Below are 23,415 nucleotides of genomic sequence, written 5' to 3'. Positions count from 1 at the left end.
TTGCTCTGCTTTTTTCTTCAACTCTTGCAGAGAAGGCTCGTTCTGTGGGAGGTGGGTCTTGCCATTCGTATGCGACAACAATTCGGCTGGGGCTCGCTGCTCTGCTCGCCCCATTTTTCTACTCGTCTTGCTTCTTGCCACGGTGAAGGTTTCTCCGAATCTCTCTCTCTCAGACCTCTGGTGCATGCACACCGTGAATTTTGGAGGCTACGTCCACGCGATGGTTTTCCATGGGATACACGCCAGCGGAAACTCCTGGCCACGACGTACTCTGTCGATTCCTGTTGCCTCACTCGGATTCACAGCGAGAAAACCACCTCAGCTGCTCGTACGGCCAGTGACATCGCTGTGGAAGTAAGAGTCTCTGCGACAAGAGTTTGGGAGCCGAGTCTCTGCTCAAACACCGGTGATCTCTAAAGTGGTAATACGTTCACCTTTTTTCCCTGGTGTATGTACACCGAATGGCCAGGTGCTCAATTTGGGGTGTCACTACACCTGAGATCCTGAACCGAAAAGCACCTTGAAGGGCTGCAGCAGAGGCGCACACATACAGGATTGCGAACGTCTTCTTTGTTTCGTTGTTTTACTTGAAGACTTCAACATTCGTTCGTTCCGTTTTTCGTCTTTCTGGTCTCCCCTCTTACCTCTTTCTCTTCTGTTCATCTCTGACATCCTCGCTGGTGGCCGGACAGTCCTTTCGTTCGTCGCTTCCAGCTTTCGTTTTTCTGTTCTGTTCTTCGCCCACTTTTCCTCGGTCGCTTTCTCCTCTCGCATTTGGTCTGTCTCTCCTCCGCCTCTTCCTCGGTCTCGCTTTTCTTCGTCACCCGTTCTGTCTCCCAGCGCTTCTCGTCTCTCTTTTCTCGCCATGCACGACCCGTCGGATCTGCGAGGCCTGGCGTCGGGCGCCTCGGCTCTCGGCGGATCAGCGTATCCTCTCTCTTCGCCTCTTCGATCCACCTCGCCGTACAGAGCAGACCGACTCGCGGCGCCTTCCTCCACCCTTCCATTGTTTGCGTCTCCAATGCGATCTGCGGCTGGCGACAGTCGCTTGCGAGCCTTTGGACAAGGTACGCCGTCTTTTGTTCAGCTTCTGTTCTTCATCGTGTTTTTCTTTTCCTTCCTTCACCCTGTTCTTTTTCAGCACCAGCTTCCTTCTCTCCACTTCCACCTGTCTTTCTTTTGTTTTCCTTGTTTTTTTGTATCCTTTTCTACACCACATCGTCGTCTCATTTTCCTTCTTCTCGTTCTCTGTCCCGTGGTCCTCACTGTCCTTCCCTCCATCAATTGATGCTTCTCTTCTTCATTTCCTTTTCGTCTCCTTGTTCTTCATGTTCCTTCTGGGCAATCCAGTGCACGGAGAGTGCCTGGACTGTTTTTCTTCCGGGGCTTCCTAGAGCAACTGCGCAAGCTCAGAGGGAGAAGGCGGGAGAGGGAAGAGAAGTCGAGGAGAGAAAAGGGCGTCGAACAAAGAGGACTAGAAGGACGTTTAAACACTCAGAGAAGCAAGGAAGAACGGAGGGGCACCGCCGGAAGTCTCCGATAGCGAAAACTGGGCAGAAGGACGAAATGAGCAGAACATGAGCAGGAAGAGAGAAGTTAGGGAGGCAACGAACACCCAGAGTCGAGAGAGTGGATGACTGTGTAAATGCGATAGACAGCTCAAGTCGAAGGTTGGCACACGTGAAACGAGAGGACGACGTCAGGGAGTTGGGCCATGGCGCGTTTGTGTCTTTGTTGCGTCTCAGTTCAAGCTGTGCAGTCGTGTCTTTACAGCTTCCACCGTTAGTCCACGAGTACGAGCGAGAATGTCCGAATCCAGACACCGCAGCGAGGTCGACGACCTCCCGTCTTTTCTTTTACACAAAGGTCTTCCTTTTGCTTTCCGCGCAGAAAACGAATCGACGCATTCCTTTCTTGATAGCCACGGAGGCTTCTCGACGGCGTCCTGCTCAGCAGCGGGCTCTGCCGCTCGCGAAACCTTCAGGCGTGAAGTTGGACAGTTCTCTTTCTACAAATCGCTTCTTCCACGTAGGTGCAGGAACGAAATTCTTGCTGGGCTTCTTTCGACCGGTGTCCTGTCTTCAAATACTCCGTTACAACGAGGAAACCACAAAGTCGTCCCCATGTCTCAACGCACATGCCGACACCTCAAAAGGACACCAAGAAAGTCACAGGGAGACCTTTAGACAGCTGCACATAAGCGCCAATATTTGAAGATATATATATATATATATATATATATATATATATACCCTTTTGTTGTATAGATATATTTCAGTATGTTCATACACCTATGCAAATCTCTGCTGATATATGCAGATATATAAAGGTACATATGCGAGTACTTGCACGAGAAGGTACCGCACCTATATATATATATATATATATGTAGTGATATTTAGGTGAGCAGATGTGCCTTTTTGTAGGTAGGCGCATGGTTGTTCTTTTGCAGGGAAGGCCATGTGAAGCCTTTTTCTTTTCTACTTTTTCAGCTGGTTCGGCAGGGACGGTCGGTCGCGGCGTCGGGAAGAAAGGGCCTGGAGGTGTGCAGCAGCTGTTGGGGAATGAGGAGGCGAAGCGCGAAAGCGTCAAAACCATCATTCGATTTCTTTGCTACTCCGGATTTCCGCAACAACTGTCGCCCAAGATCTTCGTCGCGCCTCCCCGAAACCTGCTCGTGGAAATTTGGAATCACCTGTTGAGGTGCGGAGATTCGTCGTTTCACCCTCAACGCGTAGACTGGCGCGTTCGAGGATTCCGTTGTGTACTTCTCCATTTGCATGTGTAGCCGCCCGTCTTCTGGTCTCTCTATGTTTCGCATTCGGTGGGTCTTCAGGTGAGGCAGGTCGTGCCTGGGGATGCGCGTCTCCGCATGTGTCTCCGCGCGCAGGATGTTCTCCGGTGGAGGTGTACGTCCACCAGGAGACTTCCGGAAGTCTCGTGGACGAGAGGGAGACGCTTCGCGCGGGGGGCTTGCGTGTTCACCGCGATCGGAGGCCTGACTTCAGCGGCTCCTGATCTTTGTACAATCGGAAGGAGACGCGCAGAGAGATAGAACTAGACACGGATGCAGCTGGCGAGACAGGTGAAGACGTCGAGACGGAGAGATAGCAGGTGGCAGCGAGGCAGAAAGAATTTGGAGAGTGCATGCGGGGGACATGCATTTGGACGGCGAGTGAGAGACAGACCTCGAGGAAGTCCGTGGAAAGGTGGATCGACAGGGAGAGCAAGAAAGACAAAGCAATGTCGAGAGAAACAGAAGGGGTAAAGGCGAAGAGAAACACAGAGAGTCAGGAAAAGAGCTCGGCGTGTTGCCTGGTCCGCTGGCGCCATGGCGACTCACAGTTTGTCGTTTTCGTTTTTTTTCAGGAGAGCCTGTGACGACAGCGTGCAGGTGACGAACGAAAATGCGAACGAGGAGGTGCCACGACTCTTCAAGGAGTTGGGGTGAGGCCGCGATCGCGAGAAAAAAGCTTTTCAGAGGGAAGAAAACCAAGAGAGAGAAGAGAGGAAGACAACTCGGTCGAAGACGGGGGGAAGACTCAAGCAAGACGGGTCCCTCACCACACGGAGAGAGAGCGAAGCGAGGCGCAGAGTTATTTCTCTGCGCATGCGTTTTTGAGTTCACTGGATTTTGCGAATTTTCTCCATTCTCTTCCACGTTCATCTTTTCTTGGAGCCTTCGTTTTTCGTGATTCTCAGATATCCCTTGACCATCGCGAAGTCGTCGATGCAGGCGCCGAACTCCGCGCACCAGTGGCCGCTGCATCTGCATGCGCTCTCATGGCTCTGCGAACTGCTGATCTACGAGTCCGAGGTTTTCAGCCGCGACCCGCTCTTGAATCCTGCGATCGAGAAGAAGGACGCTTTGTCTGCTGGCGCAGTCGTCGGCGAAGAGGCAAGTGCCTAGGGAAAGAGAGAACGAAGAAAAGAGACAACGAGAAGGGGGAGACGCAGAGGAAAGGGCAACAAGAGGGGATGACGTGGAGAGAGATACGAGGAGGAACGAATAGCAGGAGGACGAGTGGTAAGAGAAGAAAGAGGATACGTTATATGAGAGGGAAGACGACAAGGGAAACGCATCAAAGAAGGGAGAAAAGAGAAAGTGCATCGAACGGACACCTGGTGGATAGAAAACCTGAGAAGTCGAATTGCGTTTGATGGTTTTGTGCAGATGATATCGCGCATGCTCCTTCACTATTACCCACAGTCCGGAAATGGGCGCGACTTGACGCATTTGCAGCAGTCTCTACGTAAGTCGCCTTTCTTATCTTGTTTCTCCTCTTTCTGCGTAAATCGTTTGTTGCATTCGCTCCTGCTTCTCATTCATCGCCGTTTCCTCCCCTGTTTCCTGTCTCTCTCTCTTGCTGCCGGAACATTCGGTACCGATTTTCTTGAAGACCACAGTAGCGGTCTTGTAGCCAACGCCCGTGTCCAGGAACAGAATCTAAAGTTTCTGCTTTTTTCTTCAGCTTTCCTGTTATCGGTTTTTACCACGCGAGCAATGAGGAGTACCCACAGTACCACCGGATCTCGAACTCCAACAAGTTTAGCTGTGCCGTTACTTGCCAGCCTTTTCTGGGGAGTGTCGACGACGCGCCGGAGTCCTCTTCCAGACATGGAGCATTTTTTGTCGCGGATCTGAGTCTGTCGCGTTCCGGTGGAGGGTGTCTCCTCTCCGTGCGTCTGCAGTCCATCTGTCTCTGTTTCAAGCCTCTTTGGCTCCGCAGTTGCGTGGGAGATTCCTTCAATTCTAGCCGTTTTTCGCACGCGAGTCTCAGCTTGCGCGTTCAACTTTTCTTCACAGATTCGCGGCTGCAGAGAGACGTCGAGCAGCTGGAGAGTTCGATCGCGTCTCGAGAGAGACAGCTAGCTCGTGCTCAACAGGAACTGCGAAGGATTTCCGCCGAACTGGAGGCGAACGCTGCACTCCCTGTAAGCGAGAGGGAAATGCAAGCAAAGAACACGACAGAGAAATCGATGGAGGGTTCAGCAAACCTCTCTCTGTCTCCGCGCCCCACACCTACATCCGATCCCAAAGTCAAGGCGCTCCTCCCGATGTCTCTTCCAATCGCAGATCTCCCTACATTGGTGTATTCATATATATATATATATATATATATATATGTTTTCGTGGATATGTGCGTGTATACGCATGTGGATGTCTGTCTGTCTGTCTGTGAATCTATCTATATGCTTATATTCATTTTTATCTATGGATCTGTCTTTGATATATATATATATATATATATATATATTATATACTTGTGTTTCTACACATACATGTATGCAGACATATAAGTATGGATATAAGCTGAAATGTGGCTTCGCTGGTCTCTAGAGCTTTGACGTATATGGAACCGTATACTCTGAGATTGTGTTGAGGGTGACAGACGGTGGGAGGTTCGACACAGCAGCCGCACTGAAGCACGGGGAGGCGACACGAAACAAAGAGGGATTTGCGTCAGCCGAAAACATTTTTCAAGAAGGGACGAGAGTCGAAGAAAGGGGAAAACCCTGTCTCTGTGTGTCTGCGGTGTGCATACAGCCGGAGATCGACCGCCTTTGCGGAGACCTCGAGAAGCTGAAGGACGGTATCAAGCAGCAGAGGTCTGCGTCTGAGCAGCAGGTGAGTTTTGCCGTAGACGAGCAGACTGAAAAACAGTCGCTTTTCTGCTACTCCCTGCTTGGCCTCTCGCGGCGTTGTTTTATTTCTTCATCTTGCTTTCATGTCCCCTGGTCTCCGCGTCTCCACTGGGATGTATTACCACCCTGCTTTCTGGCTTTCGTTTCATCTAAACTCTAATACACGTGCCGCTTTCTGTTTCCTTCGCATGCGACGCTTCGACGACGACACACCTATCAGTCGACCTCGCAATTCGGTGTTCGTCTTTCGCTTTGTTCCCCATTTTTCTTCCTCAACCTTCGCTTGTTGTTTTTCTCCCCCGCCTCGCCCGCCTTCCTTGTCTCCTCTTCTCCCAACTTGCGTCTCTTCTCTCCTCTCTTCTTCCCTCTCTTCTCTCCTCTCGTTCCTCGCTCCTGTCTCTGTTCTCTGCTTTCGTCTTTCAAAGGACGTTTCTTGGTTCGTTTCGCTGCTTCTTCCGCGTTGCTTGTAGGAAAAGGAAATCGACGCGAAGCAAAGTCGGCGGAACGCCCTGCAGTCGGAGATTCGTCAAGTCGCTGCCGAGACGCAACAACTCGACGCTCAAGTGAAGGAGCAAGGGGTCGGTCGTTCGCCAAATTCTGCTCAAGGGCAGATCTCTCCTGTCTCCTTTATTTCTTTACAGGCCTTATGCGGTGACTTTGCCTTTCTGTGCTGTTTGCCCTCGCTGCGGCCTCGCGCCCGTCCCTCGCTTCTGCGGTGTGTATTTCCGACTCTTCGTCTGTGTGTCGGTCTTTCGCGTTCTTGCGTGGATCGCGTTATTTCTCTTCCTCGCGTCCCCACTGCAGCCTCTCTCGCGCCCTCTCTCTAGTTCCTTGGTTCTCGAGCTGCTTGCCCAGCCAAGTTCTCTCCTTGAAACGCCGTCGTTTGTTTTTCTGCATGCGTCGTGCCCGTCTCTCTGCGCTCTTCCTGCACGCCGCCCCGCCTCAGGGAAACTTTCGCAAGTTTCAAGAGACTGTGACCTTGATCTTTCGAGAACTGCTTCCGGAGATTCGAGGTGTCTCAGCACCCTCGCGCCTCTACCTCCGCGAGGAGGTTTTCTCTGTTCTCGTCGGTTCTTCACATACCGAGTTGTCTCCGGTGCTCCTGCATGTTCGACTCGCTCTGTCTTTTTTCCTTTGTTGTCGCTTCCAAGGACGCCTGTCTGTTCTCTGCTTTGCACGCAACATTCCTTCTCCTTCCTTCTCTTCTCTGTCTACTCTCTCGCCTTTCCACTTGACGCCTGCGGCCGTGTTGGTCCTCCCGCCTCTCCCTCGTTCTCTGTCACCTGTGCGTCCAGGCGCGCTGCGCGTTTTCCTCGTAAGCCACGACGCGGTGCGTCTCCAGCTTTCGCCGTTGGTGCAGCAGCCTTTCACCCCACTGCGCTTGCTCGATGTCTGTGGGGTTTGTTTCTTCTTCACAGCTCAGCAAAGCAGAAGTGGAGAAAATTCGTAGCGAAATCCACGTCCTTCGAGAGAGAGTGGCTCTCCGCTCTAAGGTAGGTCGCGCAGTCTTTCCTGTCTTTCTGAGTTCTCCCTCGACAATCCGTTTCCTCTCGTCGTCCCTGCTGACATGTCTGCTTCTGTCGACTTTTTGTCGATTTCTCTCGGTGTCTGCTCTCTCTCTCTCTCGCCTTACGGTTTCTCCGTTCGGCTCTCCCTCGTGTTCCCCTCAGTCGCGTGGTAGGCCTTTTGGGCTTGCTCGCTCCACCTCGTTCTCTGTCTCTCGCGAAGTCTGTGCTCTCCGTCGTTCGTCAGTGTCGTTGTGCATGCAGCGTTCTGTTTTTTTCCACCTGCGGTTCTCCGTCCCTCATCCAGTCGTGTGCGCCTTGTGTCTGTGCAGGACGTTGAAGGGCAACAGCTTCAGCTGGCCGGAGTCGAGGATGAGGTGAGTTTTGAGAAATGTGACTTCGCTCTGGGCTCCTTTTCTGTCGGCGATTGCCACCCTGCCTCTCTAGCTGACTCTCCGTTCCTTCCCGAGTTTCGTCGGTCTCTCCTCTGTCTTCGTTCGCTCGCTTCGTCCGTTGGCTTGCTCTCTCCCCTACTCTTCCTTTCTCCTTTCTTTTCGCCATCCGCTCCCTCGTGGACTCTCCGTCGCCTCGCGCCTGTTCGCGCAGACACCCGCCGCCGCCTCCGCGTTCCTCTCGAGAGGAAGCGCGAGAGCGAACGCGAAAGAGGGTCCCCCGTGTCTGGGTCTCGCGCTCGACTCGCACGGCTCCTCCGGCTTCGCGGCCTTTGCAGCGCGCAAAGAGCCTCACATGCAAAGTCGGTGTGTTGAAGACTCGGACTCAGTTGGCGGGTGCGCCGGTGCCTCTCCACAGAGCCAGTCCCTGAGGGCGCTTCAGGCTTTGCACTGTGGAGAGAGTACTCGAGCGCGCAGCTGCAAAAAAACAGGACTGCCTCTGCTCGACGGCTCTCTGCTTCCGAGCGACCGGCGGCACAGTCGTGCGCAGCCACTCACACAGTTTCAAAGAAAAAAAATGCTGCAGACGAGTTGCGTGCCTTCAAATTGCGTCAGAGCTGCGTCACACCCAAGACATAAAGCTTGGGGTTTCTGTTGAAGAGTGGGGAGGAACACGCAGAGAGTCCAGTCACTGTGGTTTTCGAGAAACGGCGCTTCGTGCGTCGCAAAAAGGATTCAAAGAACTCGTTCTTTTGAAAGCGTCTTCTGTCTTCTCTTTCTAGATCAATCGTCGCGGCGAGGAGCTCCGCGTCACAACGAGGACGGTAAGAGGAAGAAACAGACTTGCGTTTCGGCGCATCTCTCCCTGCTCCCCTGAAAAAGCAAAGCCACTGTGACGCCCACTCCAGTGAAACCTCGTGAGGCATAATGAGACTTCGCCCCTGGGTTGCCTCTTGCTCTTTCTCTACTTCGTTTCCTCTGATCGCTTTTGTCCTTCTTGCGTCTGCCTTCATCGACGTCCTCCTCTCCGTTACGACTCCTAGTCACCTCTGTCGTTCCGTCTCTCATCCACAAACTCGCCTTTGTCAACTTGGTTGTGTGAACAGGCAACGTGCATAAAAAGGCGGAACTCCAGTGTATTCGATTTGCCATGATAAGCACGGGGATATGCAAAAAGAAGTGCGCATTGTTTCTCAATTTAATAGCTCTTATATATGTTTTCGTTTCCCCCCCCCCCCCGTCGTGCTCTCGCTGTTCTCTCCACTTCCGTCTCGCACATTTGTTTCCTTGTCTTTTGCGTTTCTGCTTCCAACGCCCTTTCTCATCGTTTTTCTCCTCTTCCGTGCTTATGGCTTCTTTTCCTTCTTTGTTGCTGTCTGTACCCAGTGCAACAGCCTGTTGCAGCGATGCATGCAAGACACAGAGACCGCAAAATTTGCGTCTGATACCGCTTGGGCGTCGCTCAGCAGATTTGCCACGAGTGCGACTCTCTCTGGAGACTCTTCCTCTTCGTTTGCTTCTTCACGTGGATCCTCTGAGAGTCGCCGAAGCAGCAGTCGGCCGTGGGCTCCGCAGTCTCACTCTGAACCGGAGGCCAAAGGAAACGCAGACGAGCATCTCGCCACACATGAACAGCTGGTAGGAAGGCAAGAAACACTGGGCCTGTCGCGTATCTCGAGTTCCGTTAAGCGTGAGGAAGAAGGGAGTCGACAATGAACGAGGACGAAGGAACCGCGAGAGAGGAAGAACTCGTCGGGAATCGACGAGAGAATGTGTAAAAGGGTGCATCTGTAAAAGGGAGAGACTGCGCACGACGTAAGAGAGAGAGAGCGAGGAACAGGATCTGTCGAGCATCAGCGGCCGTCACCAGTCTTTGAGGGCTGCGGCTCGATGGGCCAGGCCTGGAGCGAGTGGATTGGATCTTCCTTTTTGCATGCTGTGTCCGGAAGGACCGTAACGTGTGTCTCTTGTCTCGCGTCCATCGCGTGCTTTTGTCGTTGTGTCTCCACGCGCCGTGTCTGCAGCTCGGTGTGCCCTGGAAGGCGTGGAAGGCAGAGCTCCTTCGCCTCGTGCAGAGCGACAAACAGGTCGACGCTCAGGTAGGCCCCCCCCTCCGCTGGCTCGGGTGTACAGACAGCTCGTGCAAGCGGAGTGTCACGTGGAGGCGGGAGGCAAAGCCTTCTGGTTCAAGAAAGAGGACATTCAGAGCCAGGGAGGCAGTCGAAACGCGGGGAAAGAGAGAGGGAAGAACTCGGATCGATGGCAGTGCGAGAGCATGCAACCGGTAAACAGAGAGAGGCTGCGAGAAGCGACTCGCAGCCGGGGGCGAACTAGACAGAAGAACAGAGTGAAGAGGAACGGAGAAGAACGTGACGAAGAACGGGAAGACAGAAGGAAGCAGAGAGAGGAGAACGAGAGCTAGAAGAGGCAACAAAAGAGACGAAGAGAGAAGAAATTCAGTGATATACAACGAGTGACGGAGAAAAAGGCAGATGACAACGAGATATAGGAGAAATCGAATAAGGACAAAAGCGACGCTGAGGAGAAACAGGGGCGCACACTATGCGGCAGAGAAAATGCAAAAGAGATATGAGGAAGCCACAATACGAGAACGGCACATGAACACAAGTGAAAGGAGGAATACCACATGAGACGGCCAACGGCCTCGCTGCGGTGTATATTCATCGACTCACCCTGAATTCGCGTCTTTTTCCTCTGGGCGTCGTGTGCATTGTTTTTGTTTCTTTTTTCTGTGTCCCTCAGAGTCGCCGAACGGATGAGAAGACTATTGGGGAAATCGAGAAGTTGAAAAAGGCGCGACAGCAGCTCGACAGTGTAAGTTTCGATATTTCGCTTTTTTGGAAATCGCTGGGATCTGTCGGGAGGGACGCAGGTGAAGCACATTGACGCCTGTCGTCGTTTCCTTTTTCATCCTCGTTCTGCGCTCTTTTCGAAGCGAGGCTGTGTTTCTTCTGCGTTTCCAGCAGACGCTGTCGCGTCCTTTGTCGAGTCTGCGTCTTCTCTCTCGTGTGACTTGCTTGTCTCCTCTTTTCTAGGATTTCGCTTCTGGGTCGATACCTCCTCTACCAGTCTCTGTCTTGTTCTCTCGTATCACGTGCATTCATTGTCTTTCTCCCCTGTTCCGCAGCTCCATCAACTGTCTCTCCTCTCTCTCGTGTCCATAAACTTCTGTCTCCACTCCTCGCCCACCGCTAGGCTTTGTCTTGCTCCGCTGCTGCTTAGTTTTCGTCTGTCTCTCCTCTACTCGCTGCGTTGGGCGATGTGCCGTTTCGTCCGCGTCGAACGGATTCTCCGCTCCGGGCCGTTTTTTCTCCCCAGACGCGGCGAACGGAGGAGCGCAAGATCTCAGTTCTGCATGAAGACTTGCACAAGCTGGAGGAGCAGCGAGCACAGCAGAAACAAGTTCTTTCTTCGGAAATTGAGACATTGCAAAGAGGGGTGTCTGAACACCGTCTCGCGGTCGAGGCAGAGCTGTTGAAAGCCGAGCGTCAGGCGAACGACTTGCGCCTTCTCTACGAGAAGACCGAGAAGGAAAACGACGCCGAAGTCGCTGCGAGAATCGACAACTTGAAGAAGATCCAGCAAGACGGTCTCGCGGCGAAAAGGGAAGTCCTCCATGCTCTCCAACAGCTCGTGCAGAACAAGGAGCACGCTTGCGTCGGATACGAAAAAGATCTCCTTGCAGTCGTTTCCCGAAGCGAAAAGTACACTCTCGGCTGCTAACGAAAAGAAGCAAATGTCGAGGAAGCAGAGACTCGAAGCCTCTGCTGCCCCACAGAGATCCGGAACCAGAGGGAAGAGGGCTTCTTGACGATGAGCCAACCACTTTTAAATGTACGCAAACATCTTCTATGCACGTGGAGAGACGAACGAAGGACTGCGAGAGGGAGGCGCATTGGCTCAGACCCGCTGGCGTTCTCAACTCGCTCCTGCCTTGTTCTGCGTCTCTGTTTTTCTCGTGTGTTTCACTGCCTAGACTGCTCAGCTGAGACTTGGGTTCCGGTGAGGCTTCAGCAGCTGGAACGCTCTTTCGGTTTGATTTAAATTGTTTTCAAGGCAGCGCCTCTTTGGAAACGCAAACCGTGAATGCGTCTCGTTCACGCAGCTCATCTCCCAAGTGTCTCCGATCCTCACGCCTTTTCCCTGAAGAGACCCAGGCAGAGGCAAATGGCTTTCTCCTGACTGTGCGCGAACGAAGAGGCACCTGGAGAGCGAGGGAGACGAATTCTTCTTTCCGCGGTCGTAGCGAAGCCTACAGTGAGTTTCTCGAAACTGCGTACACCAAATCAGTCTCGCGTTTTGGGCGGCTTTGCCATGAAATCCAGAGGCTTTGAGCAGACGACGACAAGGTGCGTGTGTGTATCTTGCTCCATGGTACGAGAGACGAGCAGAGGCTAATGTTAGTTGTTCTTTAGACTACACGTAGGCATTTGCTAGTGTCGATATCTAGGTCAACAGGTCGTGACAGAACGCGAAACCTCTGGATGGTCCATGCTACCAGAGCCACGGCGGAAACTGTGAATGACAGGTGAAGAACAAAAGTTGCTTGTTATCGCGAGACAGTGGTGGGATTTGGACTCGCGACGACGAGAAACTTCTCTTTTCGGAATCATTTCACGGCGACACCTCCCGCCTCGGAGGTTCACAGGTTCCGTGCATGCAGTCGAATTCGGGACCAGACAAGAGTCGCGTTTTCTTAACTTCCAGAAGATAACGCGTTTTCGCAAGTCTGAAACCTCTCCCACAAGCTGGGAGAGTGGGCGTTGCTCCAGCATGCAAAGCGAATGGAGCGCCTCAAGCATTCGGAGCTCGCTGAAGCCCCAGCTTCCTCAAAGACAACTCTTGTGCCGATGTGCGCGCCAGAGAGAGGCGAGAGAGAGAGAAATAGAAAAAGCCTATGAGAGCAAAGTGGGAAACCGATTCGCAGGAGTGGCGAGAAAAATTACACTCGCACCGCTCCCCTTTACCTCTGCGTTTCTCCACCAGGCCAGAGAAATGGAACCCCACAAAAAGCCGTTTTGGCGTCGTCCTTCGCATGTTGTCTCTCGCCTGGTTTGGGGGCGTTCTGCGACTCTCTTGGCTCTGATCTGCTGCGACGCCCCCGCAAACGCAGACTGCACACCGCGGCTGTCACGTTGCTTGCGGGCGACTTAAGCAGGCGAAATACTCCCGAAAAATCGGTTCTAAAACTTTCCTGGAGAGCCTCACGGGCATCTGAACAGGCGCGCAGAAGAGACGCGGAAACGCACGAGCTTCAGACTTTGCTGATCCAGACAGACATGAAAGACGCCCTTAGCGTTTTACGAAACGCGAACGCGCTCGACGCCAACGAAGAGGGAGAAAGAAACGCACGAAGCTACGGAGACGACTCAGAGATGGAAACGGGATCTCCACCTCAGGAGAGAGGCGCATTCTGTAATCGGACAGAAAGAGTCCAACGTCACCGTTCCCTGCGCCTCTCACCTCAACGTCTTCCTCTCATGCGGAAAAAACCACGACGTTTGAAGAAGCATTCTCTCGCTCTAAAGTAAAAGATTCACAGTGTGCTTCAGACGCCATACGCAACACATGGAGAAGAAGGGCCTTTTTTCCCTCTCTGTCGAGCGTGTCTCTCTTCTCGCGTCAGCATCCCAAATTTGTGGCCCATTCAGACGAGCACTCACCCCAAAACTAAATTCACCTTAAAAAAGGGAAGCAGATGTTAATTTCCTCAGGCAGTGTACAGCAATCACAAAGAACTTGGCGTTCTGTATCTCGTCACTGGAGTCATGTTCAGAATCCTAGGAACTACAGTGGCTAGGTTTATTCGATCTGAGCCATACAGTTCTGCTCCCCGGATCTTCGAGCGACGCGGACAATCGACAACTCAACAAGGGAGAAAGTCCATTCTCACCTGACTGACGAAAAAGATATCTGTCAATGACTGGAGTGTCGCATCGCTGGAGTCAACCCCTCTTGCCTTCTGGTCGACTCTCAGCACCTGCGCTTCGGAAACGCCGGGCTGCCGCGAAACGAAACAGACGGCACCTACTCAAACAAAAACACAATACAAGAGGATCCTACACCAAATGCGTCCAAACATAGTATCTACATATACATATGTATATATATATTTTCATATATATATATATACATATATATATATATATATATATATATATATATGCATGAATAAACGCTTTTTCCCTCTATCCATGTACACGAATGTATATAAATTACTCATGAAACTGCACTGGTTGCGTAGTCTTGTAGCCACACAGTCAAATGCCCACGCTATTCTTGGATATATATGCATTAATATATGATATGAATGCAGAGACGGAACATATAAGTATACGCATGGACGCACAACAACTCATACGCTGCATGCGTGTACATACATATTGATATTTACATTGCCGATGGAGAGTGGGAGAGAACCGCACGTCCACCAGTGGAGATTCACGACGCTGATCAGGATGAAAGCATATACTGATTGATGTATTGCATCTGCGCTTGTTCCGATACATGTGCGTATGCATAGATATATAGAGATAGACGAGCAAGGGAAGGCGTGAGCGTAGATCACTGTACTCTTTCCAATGAGCGCTAAACAGTACCTTCGATGATGGGCTGAAGTTCCTTCTTGCCGATCAGGGCCATTTGCCGTTCAAGAACTAAGGAGCATGCGCACAACGAAACTCTTCTTTTTCGTCCGTCCCCGACTATAAGCCGAGTCGTTGCCACCCAGAGCGACGACGACTCCTTTCCACCACCTTTCTCTCTCTGTCCCCGCATGGCCCTCTCTGCTGTAATGCGTGCCACCAAACACCTACATATAACTGTAAATATATATATATATATATATACATATATATATTACAATTGTGTCTACATAGATTTGTATAGACAGATGTAAATATATCGATGTAGAGCATCCACCAAAATACACATCCGCGGTGTCTGTGGTGCGCGATACGGCTTTCCACGAAGAGGAAAGCACGCGGCCACAGGCGAGACAGCAGAAAGCGTCGCTCACAGACGAACAAAGGAATCATTCGGACGAGTCAGAAAAGAGAAAGATATACCGCGCGAGTAGCACAGAGACAGAGACGGAAGCCCCGCCGCGAGAAGGAAGCACGAGACCGACGAGAAGCGAAGAAAAGTCCTCACCATATTCATCTCCGTTGCTCGCAGGACGGTGGTAGGAAGATAGTGCGACAACGATTCCCAAGCTTTGTTCCTTGATTAAGCTTTCCTGGATGTAAACGTGAACGTCGAAGAAAAAGCAGACGCAAAGCAAATCAAAACGTCAGTCGATGGCCTCGGATCGCGTGCAGCTGTTCCCCTCCCGCGTCCTTCTCAACTCGTTCTCTTCGTCTCCATGCTGTTTTCGTAGTCTCCCCCGTGTGCTGCGTTATCCAGTGTTTCGTTGCCTCTTCGTCTGCCTCCTCGTCTGGCGCCAGTGGTCCTTTTCTGTTCGACCCATTCTTCCTTTGCCTATCGTGACCTTCTTCTCATCCTATGCTCCCTTTTCTTCACTCCTACATTGTATCCTTCTTATTCAACTTACCACTGTCCTCTTCATCCCTCATCTCCTTGCTCCCCCGTGGTCCCCTTCGTCTCCCCCCCCTCAGTTCCCTGTCCGTCAATTTCGCGACGTTCCTCTCCGTTCCTGTGTTGCGTCTTCTTTCCTTCCGAAAGGCCTTTGTTATCAACAGACAAATGCCGTGCGCATTGACAGCAGCGCTCCCTGCTTCTGCGTTTCATATTCTCTTCGACGCCGTATCCTCTCCTGAGAATGGCAACGGCTTCCCGTTTGCACCTCGCTCTATTTGCCTTCCCAATCACAGGCCGGCAGACGCGGCGTTCACAAGCACACAAAGCACATATTCCTCCGGCGGCTCTCACACTTTCAGTCAGCCAACACGAGGCTTGAGTTTCTGTTTGAGCCCTGTACAAGTGAGAGGAGGAATGTGTAAAAAGCCGCGTCCGCATGCTCTCACGTTCACAGGACACCAGCGAGAACCTCCCCCTGGCAAGCTACGTAACGGTGGGCGCCAGTCCCCTGTCTCCAGCGATGAAGGCCGCAGACGTAGGACTCGTTGTGTTGAAATCTGAGGCAGGTCCGGTCGCGGTATACGCCGTTGACACATGCATCACTCTCTCCTCCGTTTCTCTCTGAGTTTTTCTCTTCGATTCTCTGGCTTTTCCCGCCTACCGCTGCGCCACGGAATTCGTCGCGAAGATTCGCGAAGGTCTCCGCGTTCACGGCCGCTTCGCGCGAAGACTCCGACGCTTGCAGAACCACCGACAGTGGCACGGTAAGTGCCCCAAAGCCCACCTGACGAGAAGCATAACACGGGCGTCGATGAAGTGCAGATGCAGACCTTTTGCCGCCAGACCGGAAGCGCGGAGACGCGTCCGCTCAGAGGAGCAGCGCCGACAGGCGGCGATGCCCAACGGCGGCCAAGAGGGACAAGAAACCAGCAACGGAGGCCAGGGTGGAATGGAGACAAGAGCGGTGAGGCAGCAGTGATGCCAGTCGCGAAGAGCGAGAGCAGCGCAAGCGAGATTAAGAACCGGAAAAGCACAAAAAGAGAAAAAGAGAAACACGAAGACAACGAAGAGGCGAGGTGACAGAGGAAGTCGAGCGGGAGCGGAGCAGCCGATGCTACGGAGAGCAGAAAGCCACACCGTCGGGGAGAAGAAACGCCGGAAAGTGACGAGATGTAGAGTCACGATTTCGGAAAGGGAAGAACGATGCACGGAGAAGTCGCGACAGTGAATTCCGATCGGGAGCACCAGAAGCGTGAGACACAACCGGCATCGGTCGCGAGGAGAATGTCGACAGACGAGGAGGCGCAGGAGAAACAGAAGAAGTTGGAAAAAAGACACAAACAAAGCTACCACACAGCTCGAGAGAAGAGGACGAAAAAGCGGAAGCAAAAGGAACAACGATGCAGGAAAGGTGACGTACGGAGAATAAATGAATTGGAAACAGACGCAAGAAACAACCACTGTGATAGACGAGGTAGAGTAAACAACGCACGAGTGGCGACGGCGGGGAAATAAGAAAAGGAAAACTCTTACTTTCAACTCCTGACCGCAGACATTCCAGTAAAGGAAGCATTTGTAGTCGGCGCGCATCAGAGCAGAAATGCCCTGGAAAAAAAAGACCAATCGTGTTGAGAACTGCCAGAGTGTTGCGTGCTCCTCACATCTCCAAATAGAAAAATCTCCCTGATCGTCCACCTCACTATACACAGTACTAAATGAAGACATATAAGGAGCGACTAGGCCATATGCATGTACATATATAAATATACGTATTAAGAAATATTCCGACATTTCTCAGAAGCTCGCCTGTGGATGCAATCGATTCGCTTGGCGCAGCCTATCCATCTACGCAATCCCGCAACTCTGCACGATGATATATCCATGCATCGACGGCAAGAGAAGACTAGATATATACGGAGAAACAAACACATCTAGTGAAGCCCAAACGCCTGTTGCCCGAAACAATCATAAGCATCTCGAAAGATAAACAGGTGCATACGGATACCTGACGGCCTAGTTCCATTGATCTCGTTGTATCCACATTCACGAAACCAAAAACAAGCCAAGGCGGCGTTGATAGACACAAGGAATCACTTTCCTGTTCTCGCACTGCTCCATCGCTTCAACACTGCGGCGACCCAGTGTCAACGGACGTACAAGAGAAAGTTGACGAGGAATGTCGAACTTAATGCGGCCGAACCCCTTCAAAATGTCTTCAGGCGAACCGAACGCGTGCATCTGCCAAGTCGAGGAAACTCGGCGCCACAAGGCGGTCATCATTTCCTTATCTCTGGACGCGAGAAAAAACCACGAAAAAGACGAACACATCTCCGATGAACAAGACGAACAAACACAGAGTCCACACGGTGACAGAGGGTCACACACACAGGCAAACGAAGGTGCTGTGACAGATATGAATAGGTCAAGCGGTACACCAATGCAACCTGTCGTAGCGATAGAGATCCCATTGATACAAGCTGAAATCAATACATGCATACACATATGCATATGCTTTTGGTTGAGTCTGTGTACATCCGCCTGTGGATGTTGTAGCTAGTTGGGCATGCCTTCGTCGAGACACGATTCAAAATTGACTCTCGCGGGATAAAAACACTCAGGTAGAACCGTACACGACAGGATCGTCTGCAACGAGAGCAAGAGGATACAGCTTTTTCGGTGGAGGAGTGAGATTCCTCCGGAGGGCAGCTAGCGCAGGCAGCTTGGGTGCATAGACAGCGCGACTCCTACGCGTCTCGTTTAGAGTTGTCTATTTCCTTCGCTGCTTCGCGTTCCACCTACGGCGAACTCCAGCGGGTTCCGAAAAGCTTGGCGGCGCAAGCTGCTGTGTCTGTACACCCGCATGCGAGTCGAAGCGTCAGAGAGAAAAAACGCATGAATTCAGTAAAGGTGCAAAGCACGGAACGAGTTCGAACAGATGTATGCAAGAAAATTCAAAAACAACAGCGGAGCAGCCAAGCCGACGGATCCACGCTGACTTTCTGGTTCAAGCAACACATCGTCCATTATATGCAAATACCAAAATATAGGAATGCATACGCGCCTATTCGCGATCATTACTGAATCCATATCAATACAGACACACACGCATATATGTGCCAGTGTGAGTTAATACATATATGTAAAATAATATATATATATATATATATAAATGTTCATGGATGTGGCACGGCGTCCTGATGATATTGACAATAGACACATATGTCTAGTTGCACATACATTGATCTGCAGTTCTAGCTCGAGATATGTATACACATAGATGTGTATATGTATCTATACATACTTGTTCCCCTCCGTATATATATATATATATATATATATATATATATATATGTATACGCCTGTCGATATGATTCCTGCGTCACATAGAGGCATCTATGTGCATGGCAATCTGAGTCTATAAGGAAATTCCACTTCCTCACCGACGGCGACTGCGCCAAGAAGGAGACTGTGCATTCCGGAAGGAGGCACTACGAGGTTCGCCGTGACTGCCGACAGCTCATGAAACTGCAACGCCAGGGAAAGGCAAGAAATGCAAACGAGAAAGTGAGAGGGAATCGAAATCAACTGTGCAGAGAGGTCTAGGGCCTTGGTCGAAGGATGAAAATACAGACGACCAAACAACGCGAGGCACAGATGCGAGACGGGAGCTGAAACGTCAGGCAGAAGGCGAACCAACAAGTGGTGGACATCGTTAATGAGAGAGGCGACGATGTTAGGTTCCCTTTTCAAATTTGCGCAGCCTTCCCGCGCGTTCACAAAGCAAGCCTGTCACTTAGAAACACTGAAGTAAACAATTCAGTACTGTGCACGCAAAACCGAACACACTGAGCCAGATAGAACGTGAAGTTCCCCTCTAGGTCGCGACTCGCCTTTTTTGTCTCTATTTGCACTGCTCCTTTGTCCTTCATGGAACTACAAGCACGCTGTGATGACTACACTTTATCCTGTCCAGAAACGGTTTCTTTCTCCACGCCGTCTCTGCTCGGCTCGTCTCTCCTGCTTCGTCGCGTATTCCTCTTCCTCATTCTCGGCGTGAAGCTCCTCTTCATCTTCTCCTTCCTCTGTGGAGCTTGGCTGTCTGCGTCTTCCCTCTCGCTCTGCTCACACCGCCTGCTTGCCGCTTCATCCATCGCCACTCCTGTCAACTTAATCGACAGTTCTTTGACGCTGCGGTCTTCCCCAGTAGTTGGTTCTCACCAGAAGCGACACGAGAGTGCAGCAGGACCCCACAGAGGGGCCTGGATTGTCCACGGCGAACGCAGTGGAGGCAGAAAGACGCCCTTCTGGGAGAGGACTGTGGTGATCTAGAACCGCTACCACATTGGACTGAAGACTGACAACATACAGAGTAATCGCAAGCTCCACAAGCCGGTCGGCGAAGCATCCGTGCATAGACAGGTACAGCATATATATATATATATATATATACGTATAGGTATCTAAACGTATACATATACATGTGAATAGACCCAACAACCCTGATTTCCATTTATGTCTATCAATCTATATACACATGTCACATATGTGTATTTATAAATTAAGATGAAGATACGTAGATACACAAATGTAGAAAAATATGATTATATACATACGTGCACAGGTAATGATTTGTCCGTTCATCTGCGTAAATGCGGTGATCAGAGGTTGCGTATGTGCTTCTGTGTGTGAGTGTGTTTTATTGTTCCTCTAGGATTCGTAAAAATGTTCAATCGAGTTACGCCTTTGTGTTTTTCTTAAATGTCTAGCGACGAAGAGATCTGCGTGTTCGCCGAAACGGAAAATAGAAAGCCAGGAACAGCGAGCGAATTTCGGTTGCACGGCAAGAAATAGAGAACGACGGCGTTTGCATGCTAGGATCCTCGCGAAGAACACAGGTTTGTGTGAGCACAACATTTGAAGACACCAGTGCTCTGACCGGAGAAGCTCGTGAGGTGAATTTCAATTGCCTGCTTGCAGTTTACGCCTTCAATCACCACAGGATCTTGTGTTTCTTTCAACTCTGCTTTTTGAATAAGGTCTTCTCCTCCATCATGTCTTACGATGCCTGAGAGGGCTCCATGGCGTTGTGATCCACCAGAGCGAGCAGGGGCGCTGTTGCGCTGTCAGCCGGCTGGCCAAGAAGCTGCACCATGGAGCCGAAACGACTGCGAGGAGACACCTTGGGGGCGAGGAGACACTTTGTAGCAGAAGCCCACAAGTCGCAACTCACTGGTCAACAATGGTGGATGCCGTTGGGAATAGAAAACTCTTTTTCAACGAAAGCGCACGCATCGAGCAAGTGATTGCTCCTTAGGGAAATCCCTGGAGCTTCAGGGAAGGTGAAGAGAAGCTGTGGGGTGAAGGGCCGTCTGGTGATGAAGCCCAAACGACCGCAAGGAGACACCTTCGGCAAGCGGTTTATAAGAGTCAGCAGGGACGGGGTGTAGGGGAAAGGAGTGCATACGAAGTGGAACTTTGCAGGAGAAATTGTTGATGTGAACAGCAACCTTTCAGCAATAACTGACTGGGAGCGACGGGAGAAGGGTCACAGAGAAAAACGCCTTACTGTAGCTGCGGCAGGTGCATCTGCGAACAGGAGGTAAGCCTCGCCAGAATCGTCGATACAGCGCTCGAACCACCATCGTGTCTGAAATGCGAAGTGCAGCAAATTTTCAAGACATTCAATGGGAACGAAAAAGTCCTCTTTAAGATTTATCCATGCATCTCTGATAGGCAAATCCGGCAGTACATATACACACATACACATAGATTCATACATACATGTATATACATGTATACATGGATATTCAAATGTATATCAGCATCCCTATCTACATGTCAACTTACATTCGCACATGCATGTCAGAAGAGGCGCGCATCTCGGGTATGAAGTGTTATTTTTATTTGTGGAGATGCCTTCTACAGAGTACTCCCTATCCATCCGCCAGTGCAAACGTCCAGTATCACACACTTGTCCCTCCAAGTCTCGCAGTATATACATACGCATGCATCACGTGATGCATGCAGCTCCATGGTTGCATTTGTTTTTCAGCTTGAACCGTTTTCCAACAGCGGGAGAGGCGAGGCGCAAAGCCGGAGCTTCTCACTTGGAGGCGGTAGGCGAATTCATGTGCTTGACAGTGGACAACGGGGAGAAACTGGGGACGCGCGTAGGGTTCCGCCGATGAAACACTCTGGAGACTTTTGCCTGGCAAAGAAGCCAGCTCGAAGGTGAAGCGGCAAATCTCGAGGAAAAAGGCATATCCAATGGCTGCAGAAATGCTGTCCTTAAGACAGGAAAACGAGACAGACACGACGACAACCAGGGACTTAGAAGTGGAGATACACCTCCCAAGGGGCGGGGCGGGGGGCGCTGTACAGAACGCCGAGAGACCGTCCTTTCTCTTCCGCCTTTGCACTCGCGTGTGAGTCGCTTCTGCGGTCAGGCCTCCTAGCCTCCACGGCATGCAGTGCAGGCAGAGGCACAAAGACATGCAATCCCTCGAGACATCCGTACCCAGATGCATCGCGCATGCAACCACTGACACGTAAACAGACGGAGGAGAAATGTTTACAGATATATACATATACATACAAATATACATATATATATACATATATATATATATATATGTATATCAGCAGCGAACTGAAGAGTGCGAGGGGGTGTCGAGATGGCGAGGGCTTTCTGTGATTTTTGGGAATCCTCTACTTTTGGCCAGGTGAACGTTCTTCTCTTTTCTCAGGTATGTCGTGTCTTCATATGGCAAATTTCGCTCTTGTATATATTTTCATTCGGTCTGTGTGCTTTGTATCTCCTCTTGCCCTCCCTTCTTTTCTGCGTAGCGACCTCCTCGCCTTCTTGAAGCCTTCGCTTGAGTCCTGCCCACTGTAGTTCGCTGGATCGTTTTCGACGCCTCGCTTCCTTCCTTGCTGGTTCTTTCCTTCATGCTTGCCAGTTTCATTCTTTTTGGCATACTAGATCTGCACTCGAGTTGCCTAGGACGAGAATGACTTGTGCCTCCTGGCCGTCTGCCGCGGCTTCTGCTGCTGCCTTTGCGCTTTCCTTGCATGCAAGAAGGAACGCCTGCACACTCTTCAGATACTCTGGGAAATGAGCGTCTCTCTTTTCCAGATTCGCTTCAGGAACAGAGGACCTGCACGCAGTCTCTTCTGTCTCCGCCGCCCGAGACAACTCTGCGATTGTGCTCTGCAGCTGCAGCCTCAGGGCTTCGCCTTCAGTGACTCCGGTCTCTGAATTCATACATGAAGACGGACGCAATGGAGATTGAATGGACGAAGGCGAGCAAGACAACAAAGCCGGCGAAGAAGGGGAAGGCGAGGCGCGAGGAGAGGAAGACGAAGAAGCCTGTGTCTGGCGTTCGCGCAGAAGGCGACGAAGAGCAGAGGGTCGGAAGACACCTGCAGATGAAGACGAGGAAGAGACCAGGGCTATATGAGAGAAACGATACGAGGAAGGAACGGAGAAAAGAACTGGGGGAATGGAAGGCAAGGAGCACCGACAAGTCGAGGGATTGCTCAGTTGCGTAAGGCAGCTGCAGAGGCACAGAAGAGGAGGAAACACGCCGACGCGAGCGAAAGGTGAGTGTGGGGGGTCGGGGGGGGGGGACTGGACGGAACGGCGGTGTTAAGAGTATGCAGAGATGGAGGCTTTCTGAAAGAGCGGCAAGAAGACAGGGTCACGGAAAGGGTAACTCATCATACCAGCAGTTCCCTCGCCCCCTTACTCAGTGCTGCATGCCGAGCGAAGGCGACCTGGTAGGCATCAGGAGGCTGAGGAGGGTGGTCTGCCAGTCGGGCGTTCCCCCTTGAAGGGACCAAGGATACTTGATGCATGGCTGTGTTCTTGCTCGTGGAGAACCGATATTAACAGTTTCTGTTTTGTCTCCTCCCTCCTGCCTCGCGTAGCTGTTTCTCGCCGTCGGCAGAAACCCCAGGATACAGGAACCGCATTCGCGACGGCAACCACAGTTGCGACTCATAAAGGGAGCGGAAAATGCACGGCGAGGCGGAAAGGGAGAGAGAAGAGAATTCGAGTCACATGCAAGACGGAACGCGGAAGGATCAACGGGTGATCAAGAGACAAAGGGCGCTCCGTGCGGCCGGCGCAGACACCAGGCGAGAGGGGGATAAAGAAAAACGAAGGGTGAAAAGGGGAACGAGACTGAGAAGGGAGAGAAGACGAGAGGAACGGGGGCGAGAAGAGGTAGAAGCGAAGGGGTCCGCAAGCGAACGGTGTGTTTGTACGGTCGACGTCAGGGAGAGGAGACACACAGGAGACAGGGCGCGCT

The 23,415-nt window shown here is 51.5% G+C and overlaps 2 protein-coding genes across 2 annotated transcripts; one reads left to right on the top strand and one right to left on the bottom strand.

The window, feature by feature from the left end:
- Positions 1-865: 865 nt before the first annotated feature.
- On the top strand, positions 866-11,287 carry TGME49_260420 (HEC/Ndc80p family protein; the record flags this gene model as incomplete). The annotated part of the gene is made up of 16 exons (XM_018781233.1): positions 866-1,067; positions 1,891-2,028; positions 2,493-2,703; positions 3,370-3,447; positions 3,703-3,898; positions 4,175-4,253; positions 4,808-4,935; positions 5,549-5,629; positions 6,117-6,224; positions 7,065-7,139; positions 7,484-7,528; positions 8,326-8,367; positions 8,930-9,181; positions 9,568-9,642; positions 10,307-10,378; positions 10,883-11,287. 16 exons carry the CDS (start codon positions 866-868, stop codon positions 11,285-11,287), a joined length of 2,187 nt encoding a protein of 728 aa, XP_018637068.1.
- Positions 11,288-12,694: 1,407 nt separating this feature from the next.
- Positions 12,695-23,219, bottom strand: TGME49_260430 (hypothetical protein; the record flags this gene model as incomplete). The annotated part of the gene is made up of 15 exons (XM_018781234.1): positions 22,852-23,219; positions 22,083-22,525; positions 21,211-21,390; positions 20,670-20,750; positions 20,164-20,246; positions 19,322-19,457; positions 18,544-18,628; positions 17,903-17,951; positions 17,261-17,393; positions 16,637-16,708; positions 15,765-15,887; positions 14,717-14,801; positions 14,164-14,220; positions 13,458-13,591; positions 12,695-12,778 (listed from the first exon to the last, which is right to left on the bottom strand). Exons 1-15 carry the CDS (start codon positions 22,958-22,960, stop codon positions 12,695-12,697), a joined length of 1,854 nt encoding a protein of 617 aa, XP_018637069.1. The 5' UTR covers positions 22,961-23,219.
- Positions 23,220-23,415: the final 196 nt, after the last annotated feature.

Source organism: Toxoplasma gondii, chromosome VIIb (assembly GCF_000006565.2).
Source record: "Toxoplasma gondii ME49 chromosome VIIb, whole genome shotgun sequence".
Classification (NCBI taxonomy): Eukaryota; Apicomplexa; class Conoidasida; order Eucoccidiorida; family Sarcocystidae; genus Toxoplasma; species Toxoplasma gondii.
The sequence above is the reverse complement of the archived record's forward strand: the minus strand, read 5'-3'. Positions and strand labels throughout refer to the sequence as shown.